We start from the raw sequence: 20,399 nt of genomic DNA, 5'->3' as shown, positions 1-20,399 counted from the left end.
GCCACTGACTACAGCAGTAGGTGTGGACTTGCCTTCTTGTAGCCATCTTTCCCTTTCTCGACTTGTTGGAGCCTCGTAGATTGAGCGTTCAGCTAGGTGCGTTTTATTGTGACCTTTTCTAATTCTTACCATTGCAGCGATTTTTACTAATCTCCTGGTATTGACCCTTGCTCACTAATTGGTCTCTACTCTCCTGAATTTGAACCCTACCTTTGTTTTGGACTCCGATGGATAGCAATGTTATACTGAAGGTCTCATATGTTGCCTTGTGTATGCCCTTATTCCTCATATGTACTCCAGTGTTCGCCTGTCTCCTGTTTTATGCTGAGTCATTAAAGTTATTCTCATGAAATAAAATGTGCTCTGATTTATCCTGAGTTGTTTAAAACAATCCTGAGATAAAGAGAACCAAACAAGCAATACAGAAATATTATTTTGGCTAAGTTCAGATTTTGGCAGTAAGATGGCAGCACATTCATGCATCCTCCCAGCATCTCTCTACGTGCAGCGGGTATCTCTCTTCCGCATTCCCTCGGCAGCAGTTGGGTATATGGATGGCATCTATGAGAAAGGATGCACACTTACTCTTTGCATCTGGATCGCATCCAGCTGCCAACGAAAAATTTGATGGTTTGTGCTGGCTGGGTAACTATTTGAAATTTGCCAATCAATGAAAAAAACCCAGAGAAAATGAACATTGCAACCCCAGATCACCTTAAATCTAACTTGCATTAACATGGTGCAAATTATTTATGCATGAAATTTTGTCCCTAAACAAGGACAACAAGATGAAATAAGCACCTTCCAAAATTATTCAGCATGTACAAGGTACCTCATACTATCCTGCCTTGCAGTAGATATCCCACATTTTCTTGCAGATATTTGAATGTTGCTTTTTCACCCTATGTTAAATGTGTTCAGGCAATGTCTCACATACGAGGAGTGTGAGAAAAGTGATGAGACTGGCAACGCTGTGGGCAATCTGACAATGCTGTATCTACCGGTCTGTAATAGACCAATTTGTTCATCTGTTACACTTCCTCAGTCTGAGTTTCAACTCCATACAGCAAGCACATTATTTTTGACAGCGCCATCAGTGAAGTTGTGGGTAACAAAAATGGAGCATCAGAATTTAGAGCAATGTCGTGTGATAAAGTTTGGTGTTAAACAAGGCAAATCCGTGAGTGTAACTTTTGAAAAGTTGAAACTGGCCGATGGGGAACATGGCTTATGATTAGCACAAGTTTTCTCCTGGCACAAATCATTTTTGGAAGGGCAAGAACACATTGAAGATGAACCTTGCTCAGGGAGACCTTTAACTTCAAAAACGAATGAAAATGTTGAACATGTGAGGGCTCTTGTGAGCTCAGACCATCGTACAACAATAAGAATGATGAGTGAACAGTTAAATTTAAACACCTTAACTGTGTATGAAATTTTGACAGATGGTTTGAACACGGCTTGATGGTTTCACATATAGATGCAGTATGGGCTGTGCTGGCTAGGAAATGTCGAGGACAATATTGAAACAGTTCACAAATTAGTTACATTATAAAAAATACACTTTTCAATCTGAATATTATAAGAAAGAATCAAGAAGAGATGCACTCATTGGATAAAAATCAAGGAAAACCAAAATGCTTATAGGATGGCAACATAATTTGAATTAGCCTTGATGTTAGCAGAAGAGGAGACCACATCAGTAGGATTTTCCATGTTCTAATTTTTTTCACTGACTTAAAGTTGTGCTAAAAAATTCAAAACATAAGTAACTTATTCCAACTAATAATACTCATGACATCACATAATTATGCACAAATAATGCCCATGAAATAGAATAACTAAACCACAAAAACTGCACTCTGATTAAAATGAAGTTTACCAACAATCTTTCATGTACTATAGGACAAAAATATTACAACAAAGTTTGAGCCACCACTATCTGTCTCGAAGGGAATCAACTCCATTTCTGATGACAGATTCTGGCTTGTAAAATTCAAAAACATCACATTTTTGTCCTTTCTTCACAGTACAAGAAGGATCATTTGCTGCTAGCTGGCTGAGAGCGTGATAAGAACTGGTCACCTGTGAGGTTACATATAAGATATTTCTTATTTCAAAGCCTTTGAAATGTTCTATTCTACTCCAATGCCAAAAATTACCCACATATTTCCTTTTTCTCCTCTCCTTTCCTCATACCCCGCAACACCTCTCTTGCACTTGGGCAGGCAAACTGCAAATATTAACTTCTCCAACTTGTACTGAATATTAAGGAGGATGATGTGATGTGCTTGAACTCTGCTGGTCAAAAATTGGCAGAGAATTATATGCTATCATTATGAAACTGATTTCCCTGCAAACCGATAGTGGGGGGACAAATTTTGTTGGGTGATTTTTTTCTCCTATATAGTATATCATATCACATCTTACATTAAAAAATGTCATTAAATATGGTTTTTGTAATATACCCTGCCGTTGGGTGACATTTTAAGCCTCAGTGATCATACCACCAGACAACATTATTCAAAATATCAGAATTTTTATAACAACTGTTCTTTTGACATGGGGTTAGGTAAGAAAGAAAGATAAATAAATTGACCAAGAGGGGCAATATTTGGTGGTGTTGAAATGGACTCAAATGTTTGAAATATAGTGAGTACTTTTATAATTATCACTTGTGATAATTGTTCACTGCATTTTCTGAAACATGTTTAATCGAATGTACTATTACTCCTTTTACATTAGTATTTATCATTTAACATATGTGGCCTGATTGTTACTTCATAATGAATCAAATGCATGCAAAAATAAAGTATTTCTTGAAACAAAAAAACAAAGAAACAATAAATAAAATACTAAAAATGTTTACGTGCATCAAGTTACGTACTGAAGTGAACCCTGCACAGTACATATTATCTGTATTTGATAGTCAATAGTTCTATCAGATTAACCTCTTTAGCTGATAAATGGGAAGATAAGTTAGTCAGCAAATCCAACAAGATCTAATTTCCCAGATATAACTTTTTCACATAGGTGAGGCACCTCAGTACATACATAGTTTCTGGAATGAATTCACTGTATTACCAGTAACATACTCACCAATATATACGAGGGAATGATTAATTGCTGGGGGTGGAAAATGCTAAGATGGTTTATATCCTCCATTAGAGTGATGCAAATCAGGTATAGGAGCAAGTACAAAAACCGAGTCTGAGAGCCAGTAATATGCCTGCCTCAGGTCACCTTCACAAAGGTATGGCAGCCTAGTCCACCTAAGTACTTGGAAACCAGCTGGAATGAAGAGATCCTTCTCAACACTGGCCACCTGCTCCTCAAAAGTATTTCCATTGATTGTAATTGTTTCTGTTGGCTTGTGATCCTGGCGAGACCCTGAAAAAAATTAATTCAAATGATTCAAGCATGATACAATGGAAGTTTGACATACTGAAATACAAGGTACAAATGGCACCTTTCCATAATTATTTTAATGAATACAATGTGTATTGGCTCACAGAATTAATGACGCAATAAACATACACATCTTCAATCAGATGATGGCTGTGTGATCGAAAAGGCATCAAAATACATAGTTATCGAAAAGTGCAAACACCTTTTACATATTTCAATTAAAAAATTAGTGATGTAGTTAGATCTTTAGGGCATTATAGATCACATGTGTTTTGACTTATTCCACAGTCAGGGTGAGCACAATATTTTAAAAAGAAATCCATGACTTCTCCTGATCAAAATCATCTTTCTAGAATTCCACCAAGGCCCAGCCGTGAGAGATGAGATGCTGTAGAATTAATTCAGAAAAACAGCAAGTGTTGCAGAAAGAAACCATTTATATTATTATTGTGACCACGCTCGCAGAAGTCTTTTGTCAAAGTATTAAACATTACATGATTTTAAAACACATTTGGCTATGGGGTTTATCAAGCATAGAATAATTTAGTATGAAATATGTAAAAAACTAAGACTTAAATGTTTCTCTCAATTAGATTCACCAAGGGTCCAAAGATGAAATTGTTTAGCATATCATGGGTTGGATCCTATCCCATGAAGAAATGAAAATTTTATTTGGAAAAAAACTGCATAAGGGCAAGGTAAATTAATAAGTAAGTTATTCACACATTTCTACTTGCTGATATTACAGCAAAAACAAATCCTAGAAAGTATGTTACAGGTTTCCGAGCAGGTGAGTGTTGAAAAAAATGTATGGTATGGCAACTTGGAAAAAACTAAATTTAGAAAACCAACCTGCCGCACCATTTGATGGCTACTTCCTTCATGGGTTACCTGTCATTGACTTAAAGGATCACAACTGCATCAGAAGTAACCAAAACCATTGGTATAGTCTTGCTGAACCGAACTACTGGATAATACTTGGAATAAGCCGGATATGTATAGGGCAACTCATTCACATCTCTCCATGCCTCATAAAACTTTATTTACAACAATTTTCATCATATTGACAATGGGAATAATCTCTGCAGACAATTATGAAACTTACCAGCTTCAACATAGGTGCTGTATGGAAGAACAAGAGCGACTATCAATAAAGGATTATGCACGGCATTCCTCTTAAGTATATCTCGAAGAGTGGACAGTAAGGTCAGCGGTGTATCACAGCGGTCCAATAAGTTAAGGCACATAGCGATGCTCAGCCGGAGAGAATCTTCTTCATACCAGGAACTGACATCCAGGACACTGTAAAACCATAAGAATAAGGCCAATATTTAACTTCAAATCACATTTAAAACCTTGATAAAACCAGTGTCCTTCATGAAATGGCATGAAAGCACTTTTTTATCACAAAAACTTTATAAGTAAATGAAGCACCATGCATTCTGGATAGCTGGAAACTAAACATCAATTACAAAGAATGAAATATAGAATTATCATAATAATTTATAGGATTTATATCCAGTTCTAGAATTGCAAACAAAATTATACTCCTTATAAAAAATGGAAATGCATAGATAATTACTATAACTTTACTTACGAGGGAGAATATATAGCAATGTAAGATTGATGGAGAATTAAGCAGGTAATAAATTTTAGAGGTAATTCATAAAGATGAGGAAGTTACTCTGTTATGATAGTTAGTTCTGAAATGCAAAAAAGCACTTAAATTGGAGCAACTTTAGTATCAGATCAGTTTCCATTGATGTGTGTGTAAGAGTAACAGAGTAGAATGAGTCATTTGTGGAAGTGAATTGCAGGTTGCTAATCAAACACAAATATGAATTCAGTGGGACCTAAAAAAGAGCATCTAATCGATGAAAAAGGAGCATTTAATTGACAAATTGGGGTTTAAATACCAATATTCAGCATAATTGAAATAGAAACCTTTACCTAAAAATTTGGATGCTGCCGCAGAAAAAATAATTATGACTATTTATTTCCCGTACGATCTTTTTCATACCTTTTCAGAATTAAATAAAATGTCATGAAAATTCTCTAATAAAAGACATTAACCTATTAACCCTTTTACTGCCATGGGGCCAATATATTGGCCCTCGCTGGTTGAGCGAAAACTGTCAGGGGCCGATTTATCGGCGTGACTTATTTCACTTTTTTTGTAATTGTGGCCTTTTCAACGGCTGCAATTCAAGTAAACCCCCATAATCCATCTATGGTTATAAGATATAAATATATCTTAAGAATTGGGAAAAAATCTAGATGCATTAAATAAAATTAAGTAGCTGAAAATGTTTAAAATCTGAAATGTTGCAAATTCCGGAAAATAGCCTTGGCAGTCTTCGCACATCCCATCCGAAATGGGCTGGCAGGAAAAGGGTTAAGATCGAAATTATATCTGAAATGCTCATTGAATGGGCAAATTTTGCTTGCAATTACCACTTCCTGTAAGAAAAAGTAGAAAAATTAGGCATTTCAGCCCTAAAGTAACATTAGACCTCATCAGTGGCAGATTCAAAACACCACTGGTTTTCCAACACAAACTTCTACTTACAGGTAAATGGTACTTCCATTTACCATTACTAAAATATTAATAGAAAACATGTGAATAGAAATAATTAACTTCAACTGAAATCATTTTGTAAAACATTCAAACAAATATGTAGATAAAAAACTCATGTATAACATCTGTCACATCACTGTAACCTCGAAACAAATAAATATCAACAGAATAAAGATACGACAAAAATTTTCACCCAAAAAACTAATTACTTTACATCCACTAAATTTTAATAGAAATAAAAATTCAACTCACCATTAAAAATTGATTTCACATATAAGATAAACAAGAAAATTGTCATTAGATATTTTGATATATATTTTAATTGACACAACTGCAATGCATATTTTTTTCGAATAGCCATGCCTCACATTCATAAGTAATTTAAATGGCACACCACGGGGTGGATTCATCATATAGGTAGTCACCAATTCTAAGATTAGTTTCATAAAATATCACACTAAATTCACTTTCAGCAAATCTTTTAAGATAAATGTAGATGACTGAATATTTTTGTACCATATTGAAATTAATATTCTCTCAGCATCACTAAAATAACTGTAAGGAATAAAAAACATCAATTTATTTTCTCTCGGGGATTTGAAAATTTATGACAAGTCCCCAAAATAGGAAAAATAAAGTTGCTATAGAAGAGCCCCATTCAATACAAATCTAACAACCAAAACCCAACAAATGTGAGTCGGATAAGAGTCAATGTAACACAAGGTTTTAAGTGTATCCCCTCCGTCTAAACACCCCCTGAAATACATTCCCTGCCAGTGAGCCTTACTGAATTATTTTCTAGCAAATAAAAATAATAATTGGCAACTGGGTTGAGACCCTATAGGTAGGTAGGACCCTAGACGTAGGTCTTGCAGATATAGGCGGATCTAGGGGGGGGGGCACGGGAGCTCCAGAGCCTTAAAAAATATGGAAGATTTTAATAAAGTCCTATTGTCATTGCATTCGTTTTGTATTACGAGGTAACCTTGTGCCCCCCCCCCCTCCCCCTAGAACAAAATCCTGGACACGGCCTTGCTTGTGACCCCCCCCCCCCCCCTCCAGAAAGAAATCCTCGATCCGCCCCTGCTTGCAGGGATACATTCCTGAGGCTGGGTCTACTAGTCAGGGAGCTTTTTATCCTGACCTCAAGAGGGGGGAGGAGAGGATAAGATGGAAGAATCCTGTGCCGTGCACACCACGCTGTGATAATGCAGGCTACCAACAGTGAAACCAGGTTCATCGTTCCTAGAGAAATGGTAGATCATTCTCTTCATAGAATGATCAAGAGATTTTTCTCTGGATTATAATTATTGGCAAATAGCACATAAGCCATCCAATATTAATGGTCTACCTATATGTTCTTTGGTGATACACATGTTAAGATGGAGGTGAAGAGAACAGACTTGATGGACAGCCAGTGAAATATTGTGCTGAAAATGGTACAACACAGCAGAGTACGTGAAACTCAATCTGTGCTCATGCATTTAATTTGGATTTCCAAAGAATGAACCATCAACTGTTCATTCCCACCTTAGTTATCTCAACAAATATGGAGGAACACATAGAGGATCTTCCCCAATTAACCAATGAAAGCATGGACGTTATGAATGAGAGTATTTTTGTACAAGGAACTACCTATAGTCTCTCTCATTCTATACATACACAATTGCTTCTACATTTTTGATGATTCAATTTTTAAAAATCAAGTCTTTTGTACTTTTATATAGTTCCCGATTCCTTTTAACCCAGAGATTTTATTAAGGGGGATAATTTTCGGAGATATACATAAAATAGCAGAGAATAACTTGAAATTGATAACTTAGTAAACCTATAAGTATAGGCATTACTTACTGAAAACCCTTCTTTGCCAAGGTCCTCTTCATTGTTGGAGATATTTCCGTCACAAACACACTTTTGAAAAATGGAGCTATGATTTCAGTTATACCACCATCTCCAGCACCAAGGTCCAAAAGAGATCCATTTAAAACGAGATCTGGACCAATATCCAATACGACTCCACCAGAGTCCACTGCGCCTGAATCATCATTAAGCCTATCAAATTTTTGGTCTACAGGTCTATTGCGACAAGAGTTCCTTTCTAATACTTTAATATCACAAGCCTCTTGATAAGGTGGAAGTATCAATCCACTGATTAGTTGAATGAACTGCTTCTTTGAGAAGACAAACATTGAGCCACGTCCCAGCAACCTGGAAATAAAGATAATTGAATATTAGATTTTGAAGACAGGCGGCTGCGTTAAGGTGAAAACAATGTGTACCATGGCGGTAGTCACATTTTGACAACTCGTACATTAATATAACTCTTAAGGCCACTGATAAAGGGTATGCATTTTAAATGTATCACTCAGTATATCTCTAAATAATGAAATAATCAAATAAGTTTACTGGTTAAATTTTTTGGATCTGTCGTAAGGTCTACATTGATGCAAAGAAGACAGCTATTTAAGCCCAAGTTAGACTGAATTCACTCAACTTTTTATGATTTTTGAAAGTGATAAGGTTTTCACAGCTACGTATTTGTAGACTTTAAGGTGAAGACGTTCACCACAAAAATATTTTCTCACAAGTCTTGAGCTCATACCCATCCCATCCCCACATAATGATGGCCCATTACCATCAATACTTTACCAGCTACCCTACCTCTCAAAATACCATTTTTATAACTAGGACCACAGTTTAATTGGTCATTCAACCACGGACCTAGTCCTGCATGAGTATTATTATAGCACTTAATGTTTAACATTAATTTATAATTATAGCCTTAAAATACATAAATAATTTACATTAGATAGATAAACATTTTAATTTCGAGAAAATATTTTACAGTATACTTTTTAAGTCACCCAACAATTTTTCTTCTCAAGAATTTTGTGATATTATGGCAATGATGGCCAAGCAACTCTGACTCCAACCACTCTCACTCTTTTCTCTGAATATCCAAGAGCATCCTCTATTAAGACATATCCAACCACCATCCTTGACCCTTCCCTAATCACCCCTCCACAATTAATTAAATTCAGCAAAAACATTTTTAAATAACGCTATTACATGTACACTATGAAGGAGAAAAAAGCAAGTGATTTTGTAATAGCATTCCTTTACTTGTTAATTTTTCCATTTGGTGACTACAAATGAAATCCAAGGGGTAAAAAATATTTTCATCTAACCATTGCTCAAATATTTTCAAATTTCATGAAAAATACAAAATCTTGGATAACTAATCAGCAAAGGCCCAGAATTAAGTAAAAAATTTAATACGACTAATGGTTAGAGAAGAACACTCAAGGAGAAAGACTTATTTTATGACCAAAAGACTATACCAAATGCACCTGGGTTACTTTCCAGGTATGACTTGATCGTTCGTGGGCTTTCAACCCCGATAGATTTACGCCATAAAAATGTCTTAGTTCTCAACTCATCCTGCTTATCAAGAGAAAAATTAATCACTCACTATGAAGTTAATAATAAATGGAGTGCACTGCATCTTAAAATTAATTTAATCGTATATTTTAGGAGGAGTTACGCCTCATGTAATATTTCACCTAATTCACTGCGCAGAAGAAAAAGGCAGCGGGAGATAGCGCCTCTCTTGCACAGTTTAATTGTAACTGAAGTTAAATATTTAATTTTAAAAATCAACCGAATTTTAATGAAGGAAATATAATACAGCTAATGAAAAAATTTCTTGGAAGCCCTTAAAATAACAGATCCACTAGCTCCCATCATCTATTCCTTCACCTCTCCAATAACTTATCAACTTGAAAAACTGTAGCAGCTGTTAGGAGCACTATCCAGAGGGAAAATTAAAACTATAAAAATATTTACACATTGATAAAATACAAAGTAAAACTTAATTTTTGGACTTAAAGCGGGCGATAAATTTCCCAAAGCAATACTATTTTAGCGTTGCATAGCTCATTGATTTACAGATTTATTTTATAATTTACTTTGCTATAAATCTTAGCTTAGGTCTTTGGCAGAAAGTTAAAACAGGAGGAATGCAGTCTGTTGATGTAGTTTGTGAAAGGTCATATAATGCATAGCTGAATCCGTCTCATATTATTATATTATTTTTATCCTTACTTGTCCAATATCGTGTCAGTATAGATAATCAACACCAATTAATATAATTTTGTGAAGTAAAAGGAAAGTTCAAATTTTGTTTAAAATTTGTTGAGCTTAAAATGTGCTTCTCTTTCTTCTTTCTCTTAAAAATAAATTATTTTCTAATAAATAAATCATTAATCTTATTAATAAATTTTTCTCTTTTTTTTTAAAGCGATGCAGACCACAGCAATAATACATTCCTACATTGCTATTATATTTCACTCTACCCAATGCTTTACTTAATATGTATCCTGCTTTTAAGACTGTTGCAAAAAAGGAAAAAAATAATACGGCTGATCGAAGATCACTCAAAATTTCACTATAAGGACAAGGAAATTCATTCTACGGAAATAAAATATAATTCGAATCATTCAAAAAAATTATACTTAGGAAAATAACTATTTCTAAATCAGTAACATTTCAAGGAGTAGCCATTACATTCCTTCAATTGTCAACGGATATGAAAGGATAATTTATAACACCATATTTAAACTAATTTAAGAGAAAATCTATGCCTTAAGCAGCAGGAAAGTAGCCTAGAGGGGGCTTCAGTCCTCTAAGGAATTTTATTCCCGTGTGTGAAGGCCCACGATACATCTGATGAGGAGACTTCTAGCCCACGGGCACCTATAATCTGACATTCCATTTGCGATATCGTTACATTGCATAATCTCTGATTATACCAATGATTTAATAAACTTCCAGCGAATGAAAGGTATGGTTTTCCCGAATCGTGCGAAGTGACAACAAAATTTGTTACGTGCTAAGGAATAATAACAAATAAAATAAGTACACCATCTATCCTCTAGAGATGAAGATAGGCGGGGATACACCCACCGAACCTCATGACACCCAAGATACCCCCGAAATAAATTTCTAGCTACATGTCTGCTGGTCGAGGGGTATCGGGATCAAATCCCGGGCGAAACTCTCGGTCACCCCTAAACGAAATTCTCGGAGAGCGAGGCGACATAGGAAAGGAACTGGCCCCCCTGAATGCATGAAATTTTAACGGTACAGGGCGAGCTTCACCCTCACCTATCCAAGCCACCTTCGGGTTGAGTCACAGAGTGAGTGATTGTCTGTGAAGAGAAGTATATGAACAGCAGAGACATTAATATTTATTAGACATATTATTTAGACATTACATATTATATACTATTCTCAAAAATCCTATTTTATTTAAGGCCGTTCGGCAAAAAAATAATGTTCATTATGTTCAAAATTTTTTGAAAGACCGTTAGGAAAAAAATAATCTTGCGATAACGTTCATTATTATTCACCGAACGACCATAAATAAACTAGGATTTTTAGAATAGTGTGTAATAGAAGAATCTGAAGTATCCTACAGTATTTAAGACCGTTCGGCAAAAAAATGATCTTCATTACATTCATTATTTATTGCCGAACGACCTTAAATAAACTGGGATTTTTCAGAATAATATGTAATACGTAAAAATAACGAAAAATATCTTTTTGCCGAATGAATGAACTTTATAAACAACGAACTATTAACGATCGTAGATTACTGGAAAGTCATCGAAAGAATAGATCCAACCCGTCCCATCTATTCTGCTCCCTTCCCCCGACACAGCATTTCCCACATCTTCCAGATCCATCCCTCCATCTCACACAATACATCTCCCGCATCCTCCCCAGCCCCAACCGCCAAGCCATGCGATCTCGTTTCCCGAGCACAGCGGGCGACCTAACACAACTCGTTAAACTATGATCATCGTTTCTCTCGAAGCGCGCCGTAGGTGATATCAGATCTTCAGAAGACCCTTACGAAAGGGAAAAATGGTAAGGGAGAGAGAGAAGGGTTGGGCAGGTACCGAGGCCTGGAAGGTAAGGAGTTTGAGAAGAAGACAAGATAGTTGATATTAGGAGAAGAATAGGAGGGTGAAACTCCTTCGGGATGCACAAAAAGGAATGAAAAAAGATACAAAGAGGGCTGAAAGAAATGTATATAAGGGGAGAGGGAGGGATGGGATAAGGGGAAGGAACTTGGAATACATCCGCGGATAGCCCGCAGGAAATGTAAATACGCGTTCGTTATTACGCTTTCGGACCGTAAATCAAACGCGTGCGCGCCTACCCCACCCCTGGGCACCGCTATAAGAATGCTTAGTATGTAGCCACTAGCGAGATTTTCCGGAGTATAAAAGAGGAAAAATTTCAACGAGAATTTTGAGGTGTACTTGCGCATTCTTTCAACCGCATAGCAAACGCTCAGGGGCTATTTTAATGTATATATCAAAATGCTTATTAGGCCCCGGCTGGGAATTTTCTATGGCCATTCGAGGAAAATTTATCATCGCAAGGAATAGCTGCGATTCCTTGCCAGGTGTTGAGTTTCTTTTATCAGGGTATGATTGTGCCGGCGAATAAGAATTCATCGAGGAGTCGAGATTTAAACTAAATATATTCAAGGAATTAACCGTAGATTTGTCAGCGGTCACGTCAGGTAACGTAATTTGGGAAAATTATACGGATGATAAAACATTTTCCTTGAGCGGGATTCGAACCTCGAATTATTAATATTAAGTTGCCTCATTTATTTTACTTTTTTACATGTTTTTACTCTACCTTAAAAATGCCTCAATCGAGTTAAATAATGCGGAAATACAAAAAGGCGATGATACGCACAAAGATGACCTATAGGGATAACGAAGAAAGATCATCGATAAAATATGCGCAGATCTCAGAAAAAAAGGCATCACTACAACGAAAACATCATTTCACCAATATTCGTGACAACGAACCTATGAAATTAATGAGACTTTAACAATGCCGTTTTCGGTAAAAATTTGGAAATATTGAGGGAAACAATCTGAGAGAGGATATTAACTGATTTTGAAAAAAATATAATATCAATTAATTGTCGATTACGATCGGCAAATTTTGATTCGTATTAAAATACATTCCGAGACCAAGGCTCGATCAATTGTATTTTCCTTTTTGTCGCGGCTTATTACTCGCTATTACATCGAGATTTTTGGATATAGTAAACCCTTTTCAATATTTGTCTACAACTCAAATAAAAATAAAATGCATGTGAGAAAATATTAAGAGTAAAGTTTTTAAATTGTAGAAATATGCTACAAAAGTAGAACTACGATGAAAAATATAGTTGAAAAAAAATTGAAGTAGGCGACGCGTCGCCTACGAGTCGCGACGGATGGAAAAAAGTAGAAATAAATTAGAGAAAATTACAAAAAATCAAATGAACTAACGTACCACACCAATAAACAGATTTTTAATGAAAAGTTACCTCATACTAAAAAAGAAATCAAAGCATGTAAATATATTACAAAACACCATAAAATAATAATATCATATTCGAAAATGTATCATGTAGGAAAATATAAAGTCATTCAATGTTTTCTAGGAGAAAAGCCAATTTTCAGCATAAAAAATGTAATAATTTTTTTGATAATTATTGCACTCAGAGGGTAATTTATTGTTAACTTTTGACCAGATTGTTTGGCTTCCTTTTTTGGTGTGGTTTATGGTATTGGTTAAATATTTGTTTATTGATGTGGTATGGTAATTCATTTGATTTTTAGTAATTTTCTCTAATCATTTTTTTAACTCTACCACAATCAACAATAAAATAAAATTGGAGAACTAACCCATTGTTAAGGGGCTAGTATGCGATCACAAGGTTGCTGATCCCTGCTCTATGCACCAAAGATAACTACGCAGGCATTATAATCATCAAATCTTTGAGCAAGAGGAAACAGGATATTTTTATCCGGATAAATCACTGCAAATAAACATGCGAGGGCTTCCCAGAGAAAAAGCGGCCGCAATGAAAGTGGAGGACATGCAAACAAGACATGGTGAGTTCTCGGCACAACAATCGCGTAGAGATATCAACACAAGAGAATTCAACACCAGAATACCGCAAAACGTCGTCGGAAGAGGATAATGGAAAGGAAAGACGGCAGGGGAGTAAGATAATGATTTTGGGTCGGATAGGGTGCAGCTAGAAAAAATTAAACCCGGAAAACAAAAGCTTGGGGATCGGGTTGGTGTGGTGACTAGAGTCACGAATATTACAAAAGAGAATCCTTAAGTCGGTCTCTAAATGTGTTGTCAACCACCGCGCATTTTAATGGGTTTACAAAAGTCGCCACTCGCGACGCTGATAGACCAATTGATCCGAGTTTCACGGGAAAAAAGGTATCAATAGGGGTATTAACCGAAAGTTATAATCGTGAGAATGTGATCTATGATATTCATAAAAGCTCAATGATATTCCTCATAATTAAAGATATTATACTGCAAAACATCGGATAAAAGTGGATCGCATTGCACTCATCACAGCGCCGTGGACAGTTTTGAAAAGGTGATTAAAATTCGACCGAAGTGGCAACAGAAATCACCCTTGTACGGGATGGAATTGGGCCGGCCCCCTTTATGCACTCCCCTTGGTTAGAATATTGGCTTCCCACCAGATGGGCTAGGGTTCAAATTCCGGCGGTAGCAGAGAATTTTCAGAGACTTCTCTGAATATTCTCTGCCATCCTTATACCAGCTTGATTGATGTGTGGAGGACATTCCAAGCCCAACACACCATCCCACGGTGGGCTGAAATCGAAAAAAGCTGGCCAAAAATCACTGTAGTCTTAAGTATAGCTAGATTAATGAAACTATTTACATATTGTGTATTTTAAAGATGCAATGGAACTTTTTTTAAAGGATGATTTAGTTCACATTATAGTAAAGGAGGGCGATTAAAAAAAAAGTCACGCCATGCGGGAAGTAGGTATAGTTGTCAGGGACAAGTCGCAATTTTTGATCCGGTAATATCAAGGGAAAGATAGAATTTCTTCCATTGATAACAACGTTAAAGCTATCGTATAGCTGTGACAAATGTAAATAATGATTAAAAATTGCTATTGGGTCTTTAAACTTGAAATTTTGGACATTGAAGCGTAATAATAAGAAAAATGCCATAAAGAAATATTTACACATGTTCAAAGTAAAAGAACAATCATGGGTACATAAAGGGGTAGCCACCGAGGACAAAGGGCCTGGGCAACGCGCGAACCGTCACGTTCATTGCCGTCCGAACGTGGCTTCCGCGCAAAGATCCGAGGGTAAAATCGTCAGAAGACGGTATATACCATAAAGACCCCGCAAATGATAAGTAGTACAATGCACTCAAGATTTAGAGAAAATCACGTCTCTTAAACGGACTGCTAAGCATATCACGCAAAGTTCCCGAGTGCTCACACTGTGTATTGCGGGTCACTGGGCGCGAGAACCGTCCGACATCAATTTGCCTTAGTACGAAAAAATCGGAAAGTCGCAAGTTTGAGCTGGATTTTATAGCACCGTTACATAGAATAAGCATCAATATAACTATTGATGAAAATATTTCCGCGGAGATAAATGGAGATAAGCACTTGTTTATCTCTGATTTAATTAAAATTTAGGCGAAAAACAGTAAATTTTTGATTAATGTGTGATGTTCAATCAGAAAGTGATATTTTCCATGAATCATAGCTTAATAGTATCTCATAGATGTATATTCACCATCGGAACAATATTTATGTTTTGTCACAGCAGGGCAACAAACATTGAGGTATTTTACAAAACATTTAGGTTTGGACTTTCGCCATTTTTTTGTCACTTTTGTAGGCTAATATACATACAACGAATATTGATAAATAAAAATGAGTCAACGTATTAGGGGATCTAGGCATTCTAGAACAATACTATGCAACTTTTGGTTCAACACAAAATGGAAAAAATGGGTTTTGGCCAGCTTTTTTCGATTTCAGCCCAAAGTGACGACGAAGGCGTTCGTCGGATGGGACGTGAAGGAAGGACGTGGTCCCCTTGGACTAGCAGACCAATGCCGACGCAAGTTTTCTCTCCACTCTTCCTTACCTACCCTTCCCTCAAGGAGTAAATAATCTCAGCTGCTGGTCACCTCCTCCAAATATCGTATCCAACAAAAGCTTGAAAAGGTGAAAGAATTTTGCTACCTAGGAAGCCGCATTACCAACGTTAGACGAATGAGGGAAGAAAGAAATAATCAATAGAATAGCGCGGGCGAAGAGAGTTTTCTTCAAAAAGAAGAATTTTCTTACAGGAGAGAATAAAAGCATGGAAGTAAGAAAATGATTTATCGGATGCTACATGTGGAGCATGTCTCTCTATGGAAGCAAGGCTTGGACGTTGTCGGCAGCAGAGAAAAGAGTGGTAGTATTCGAAATGTGGAGCTACCGAAGAATGATGAAGATAAAATGGATCGACCGAATTAGTAACGAGGAAGTGCTAGGAAGAGTGGGAGAAAAGAGAATTCTTCGAAAAATATTAAGGAGAATACGGGACATATTAGTTGCCCACATTATTACATTTTGAGCGTAAAAGTTGACAAAAACTGAATTAATACATTCAATGTTTAAAATTGGCTTATCTAATGCAAAAAATGAAACTATATATTTTCCTATGAAATTATTTTGGTACACTTTCCAGAATGATAATTCTAATATGATTTTATTCTTTTATGGTATTTTTTAAGTTTATTTTCTTGCATAGATTTTATTTCTCAGAAATCAGATAGTACAAGGGGGAAAAATAAAAAATAAGAAAAGCTCACGAGAGGAGAGTTGCGTCAGAGCAATCTTACTATTGTTGACCAGAGATGATGAAAACTCTTCAACCACCTTCATCCGACTTCAGAGTAAATACATATGTAAGAAGAGCACACAAGGCGGCTGTCAATTAAACAACATTAGTTATTTATGCATTAAATTTATCTATATGAATATATGAATCTATTTTTAATGATGGAATTCATCATATTTAATTATCCTGTTACTTCCACGTCCTTAGTGCCAAACTTAATGGCAACAAAACTTAATATTGAAATAAATTTAAACAAATGGTATCTCCGGAATCAGCAAATCACACCCATCACGTTACATCCCATTTTGACCTTTGAATCACGGTCCTACGCGCAGAAGCGATAATCCCTCTTGTTTATATTTGCTATTAGGATAAAACTCGACTTACTAGAATGAAACTTTAGAGCCACCTAGCCAGCATTGGGCGTAGACGGAGAGGTACGAAGTTGGAGTGGGGGATGGGCTTAGGGTGGCGATACGGGATGGGTAGGGGGGGGACGGAGAAGGCGAGGGTCGGTTCAAGATCATGTCCTAGTAAGGCAATAGCGATGCAAATAAGGGTTGAAAGGTTGGGTGGGACAAGGGAGGATGGGGGAGAGTTACATACGAGCGGGAAAATACTCTTGGAATCGGCTCAAGGAATGTGTTGCATCGGAATCCAATGCGAACGGTTACGGAAAGAAATCTACGGATCGACAGTGAGTCTCGATCCGTTTCCGAGGACCAGGGGGAGCGTCGAAACCGGTCTCGCGACGTTTTAGATGAGAAAGGAATAAAATTTAAGATGCGATTACTAAGGCTTGGGATTTCTAGACTTCAAAGTCATGCAAAACAGGTAAAAGATTGAGAAAATAAAAGGAAAAGACGACAGCCAATATTAATAAAGAGCAAAAAATGTTACGAAGGATAAAAAAAAGCTAAAACCGACTGACTGTCTTGAAATTATATTTTTAAATAAATTTTTAGCCGTGGAAAAAAATGAACCCAGAGAAGACTACAGAGCTGAAGATTTCTACGCACAAATATCAAGTTAAATATTGTTAGAGACGTATTGCAGAAATGTGCGACAGACAGAGATAACTTAGCCCACTCCTCATCTTGATAAATATTTTTAGATAGATTTTTAGTAATAGAAAAACAATATCCAGAATTCACAGCTGGAATAAAAATTTCCAGAAGAAATGAAGAGGATAGAAAAATGAGGAGAAAATAAAAAAAATAGGCGAAAATAGTTAGCACTAAAAATATTTAGAAACATATTTATGGAGAAATATATAACTTAAGGAGTGATTGTTGATATGAGAATTCCTGAATAAAAATTTAGACTAATTGTAAAGGGATTGAAAAATAATAAAAATACCCTTTAAAAAAGGCAAGAAGATAAAAAGAAAGAGGCAGATAACATAATTGCGTAAATACAAATACCGCATCCTAAAACTTAAATAACATTTGAGAATGAGGGCAGAGCATTTTTATTATTTTGATAAAAAAGTAGTAATTTCACATGAAAAATTATGCTCCCTTTTTTAAACTTGAGTACTAATTTCGGATGGAAGAAAAGTTGCTTCAGTGGTTTACCCAGTTTATGAATTTGTTCACCGTATTTTTCTTTTCTTAAACATTTTAATATGCATGTAGCGATATTTTAGTGCACAAATAAGTGGCTTGAAGTAAACAATGCTTTCTCCATTGAAAATATTTTATCCTATCCGTGCATTGAATTCATCAATCAAATTGAGCATTTAGTTTTGAGTGAGTGAAAAAAGGAGAGCTATTATAACACTGTCAATTTATATTAAAATATTGCTTAATTTTGAGAAGAAACAAGTTTTCCATAAGCCTTAGGCCATTTAGCCATTGAGTAGGACGATTTGATTAATCATTTTTCAGAAATTGAATACTAATATAACAGACGATGAAATAGTTTGAAAATATCTCTTAGTCAGAGCCAACAGACTGCTTAATTGACGCAGAGACGGTTTAATACGGGGGTAAGGAGGTGCATGTATTTTTTGGAAAAATTGAGAAGATGGTAATCGTTGAGGTAGCTCTCCAATGAAGGTTTTTACTTCCCCAAGTTAGCTAACAATATTAAAAAATAATTACTGAATACCTACAAGCCTATAAGAACCTACATTTGGAGTATGCTCCTATATGGAAGTGAGGCATGGACAATGACCGCAGCGGAGAAAGCAAGGATAGAGGCCTTCGAAATGTGGTGCTACAGAAGAATGATGAAGATCAAATGGATCGACCGAGTTAGTAACGAGGAAGTCCTAAGAAGAGTAGGAGAGAAGAGAAGCATCATGAAAACCTTAACAAGAAGACGGAACAACCTTATAGGCCACATCTTGAGACATGATGGCCTGATGAAGACAATCGTCGAGGGAAAATGAAATGGCTGGAACGGAAAAGGAAGTCTTCCAATAAGATATATGGAACAGGTAAAGAAGGATGCGAAAGAGAAGAAATACGTAGGTGTGAAAAGATTAGCTGATAGGAGAACTGAGTGGAGAGATGCGTCAAACCAATCCTAGGATTGCTGACCAGTGATTATGATGATGATGACCTAAAAGCCAGTTATCTACACATATCTCACGCATTACTTATTATAGCTAAGAAGTGTTGCATAGAAGCCGCGGAAAGTAATGATCCGCCCCTGAATTAATGTGACTCATATTATTATTGCAACGAGCAACTAATAAAATCATGAAATCCAACCATTATCTTTAATTGAAGAGTGCAGTGAGGGCAGACTAGAACGAGTAGATAGGCGGGATAATAATTCTCAGACTCCAACCAACATCGACCACAACCAAAATATACGAATTAATGTGACTCCAGGTAGAGGCTCCGCTTTTAATTTTGTGGCAGCTATCAATCACATCAAAACATCTCAGCCTGATGGTATGTTTTCGAATACCTTCCTTGAGACATTCGAACCAAAGAGGCTATTAAAAAAAACAGTCGGTGGGAGGGAAAAGTTAGTAGTCACAACTGATAATCTCAAATGCAAATTCGCAGCGCACACCGGATTCCGACGAGTAAAACCAACGATGTGTCATCCCTTCCAGGTATCCCGCTGTCAACGAGCCGAAAATATTAATCTTCCGAACGGAAACCATACAGCACGCTTTTTCCCTTCACCCATTCGTTGGTGGACGTGTAAAAAAGGCGACACGAAGACTCTACGGTGGATGATGTGGTCTCAGCGGACCGCTGCATTACATCTCCGGGGCGAAACAATGGGCAATAACCGACCAAATTCTTCCCCATCCCCACGTGGCCGGGCGGGATAAAAATTGAAAAAAAAAGAAAATTGCAAGGGATGAGACAAAAGAAGGTAGCGTGGCGAAGGCTTTGGAGAGCATTGGGAGCGAAAAACCAGCTGCAAAAACTACATGAGAGACGATCGGGTCTGGACTTCAAATCACGGATGCTGGCGGCCGACACATTAATTCCTCAGCAGGGACGTGAATACTCGTGGATGGGAGGTTGGGTGGGTTGTGAGACATTGCCATGGCAACGGATTTATTTATATAGCCCCAAACACTTCGGAAAATAATATCATCGAGAGGAGGGGACCTGGAATGGGAATGAACTAAAGCTAGTACCTCAGAGTAAGGATTGGGATAGAG

The 20,399-nt window shown here is 36.6% G+C and overlaps 1 protein-coding gene across 1 annotated transcript in view; it reads right to left on the bottom strand.

Annotated features, from left to right (window-relative positions):
• LOC124163726 (protein-L-histidine N-pros-methyltransferase) overlaps positions 1-20,399 on the bottom strand; it is a 438,157-nt gene that overhangs the window by 3,026 nt on the left and 414,732 nt on the right. The window contains exons 4-6 of the mRNA XM_046540799.1: positions 7,838-8,194; positions 4,514-4,710; positions 3,100-3,390 (exon numbers count right to left, since the gene is read on the bottom strand). Coding sequence (XP_046396755.1) covers positions 3,143-3,390; positions 4,514-4,710; positions 7,838-8,194 — 802 coding nt within the window. The 3' untranslated portion in view covers positions 3,100-3,142. The remainder of the gene's footprint in view (positions 1-3,099; positions 3,391-4,513; positions 4,711-7,837; positions 8,195-20,399) is intronic.

The sequence above is a fragment of the Ischnura elegans genome, chromosome 8, assembly GCF_921293095.1.
Source record: "Ischnura elegans chromosome 8, ioIscEleg1.1, whole genome shotgun sequence".
In the NCBI taxonomy this organism is placed as follows: Eukaryota; Metazoa; Arthropoda; class Insecta; order Odonata; family Coenagrionidae; genus Ischnura; species Ischnura elegans.
Note: the sequence above shows the minus strand (reverse complement) of the source record. Positions and strands in the feature narration are given on the sequence as shown.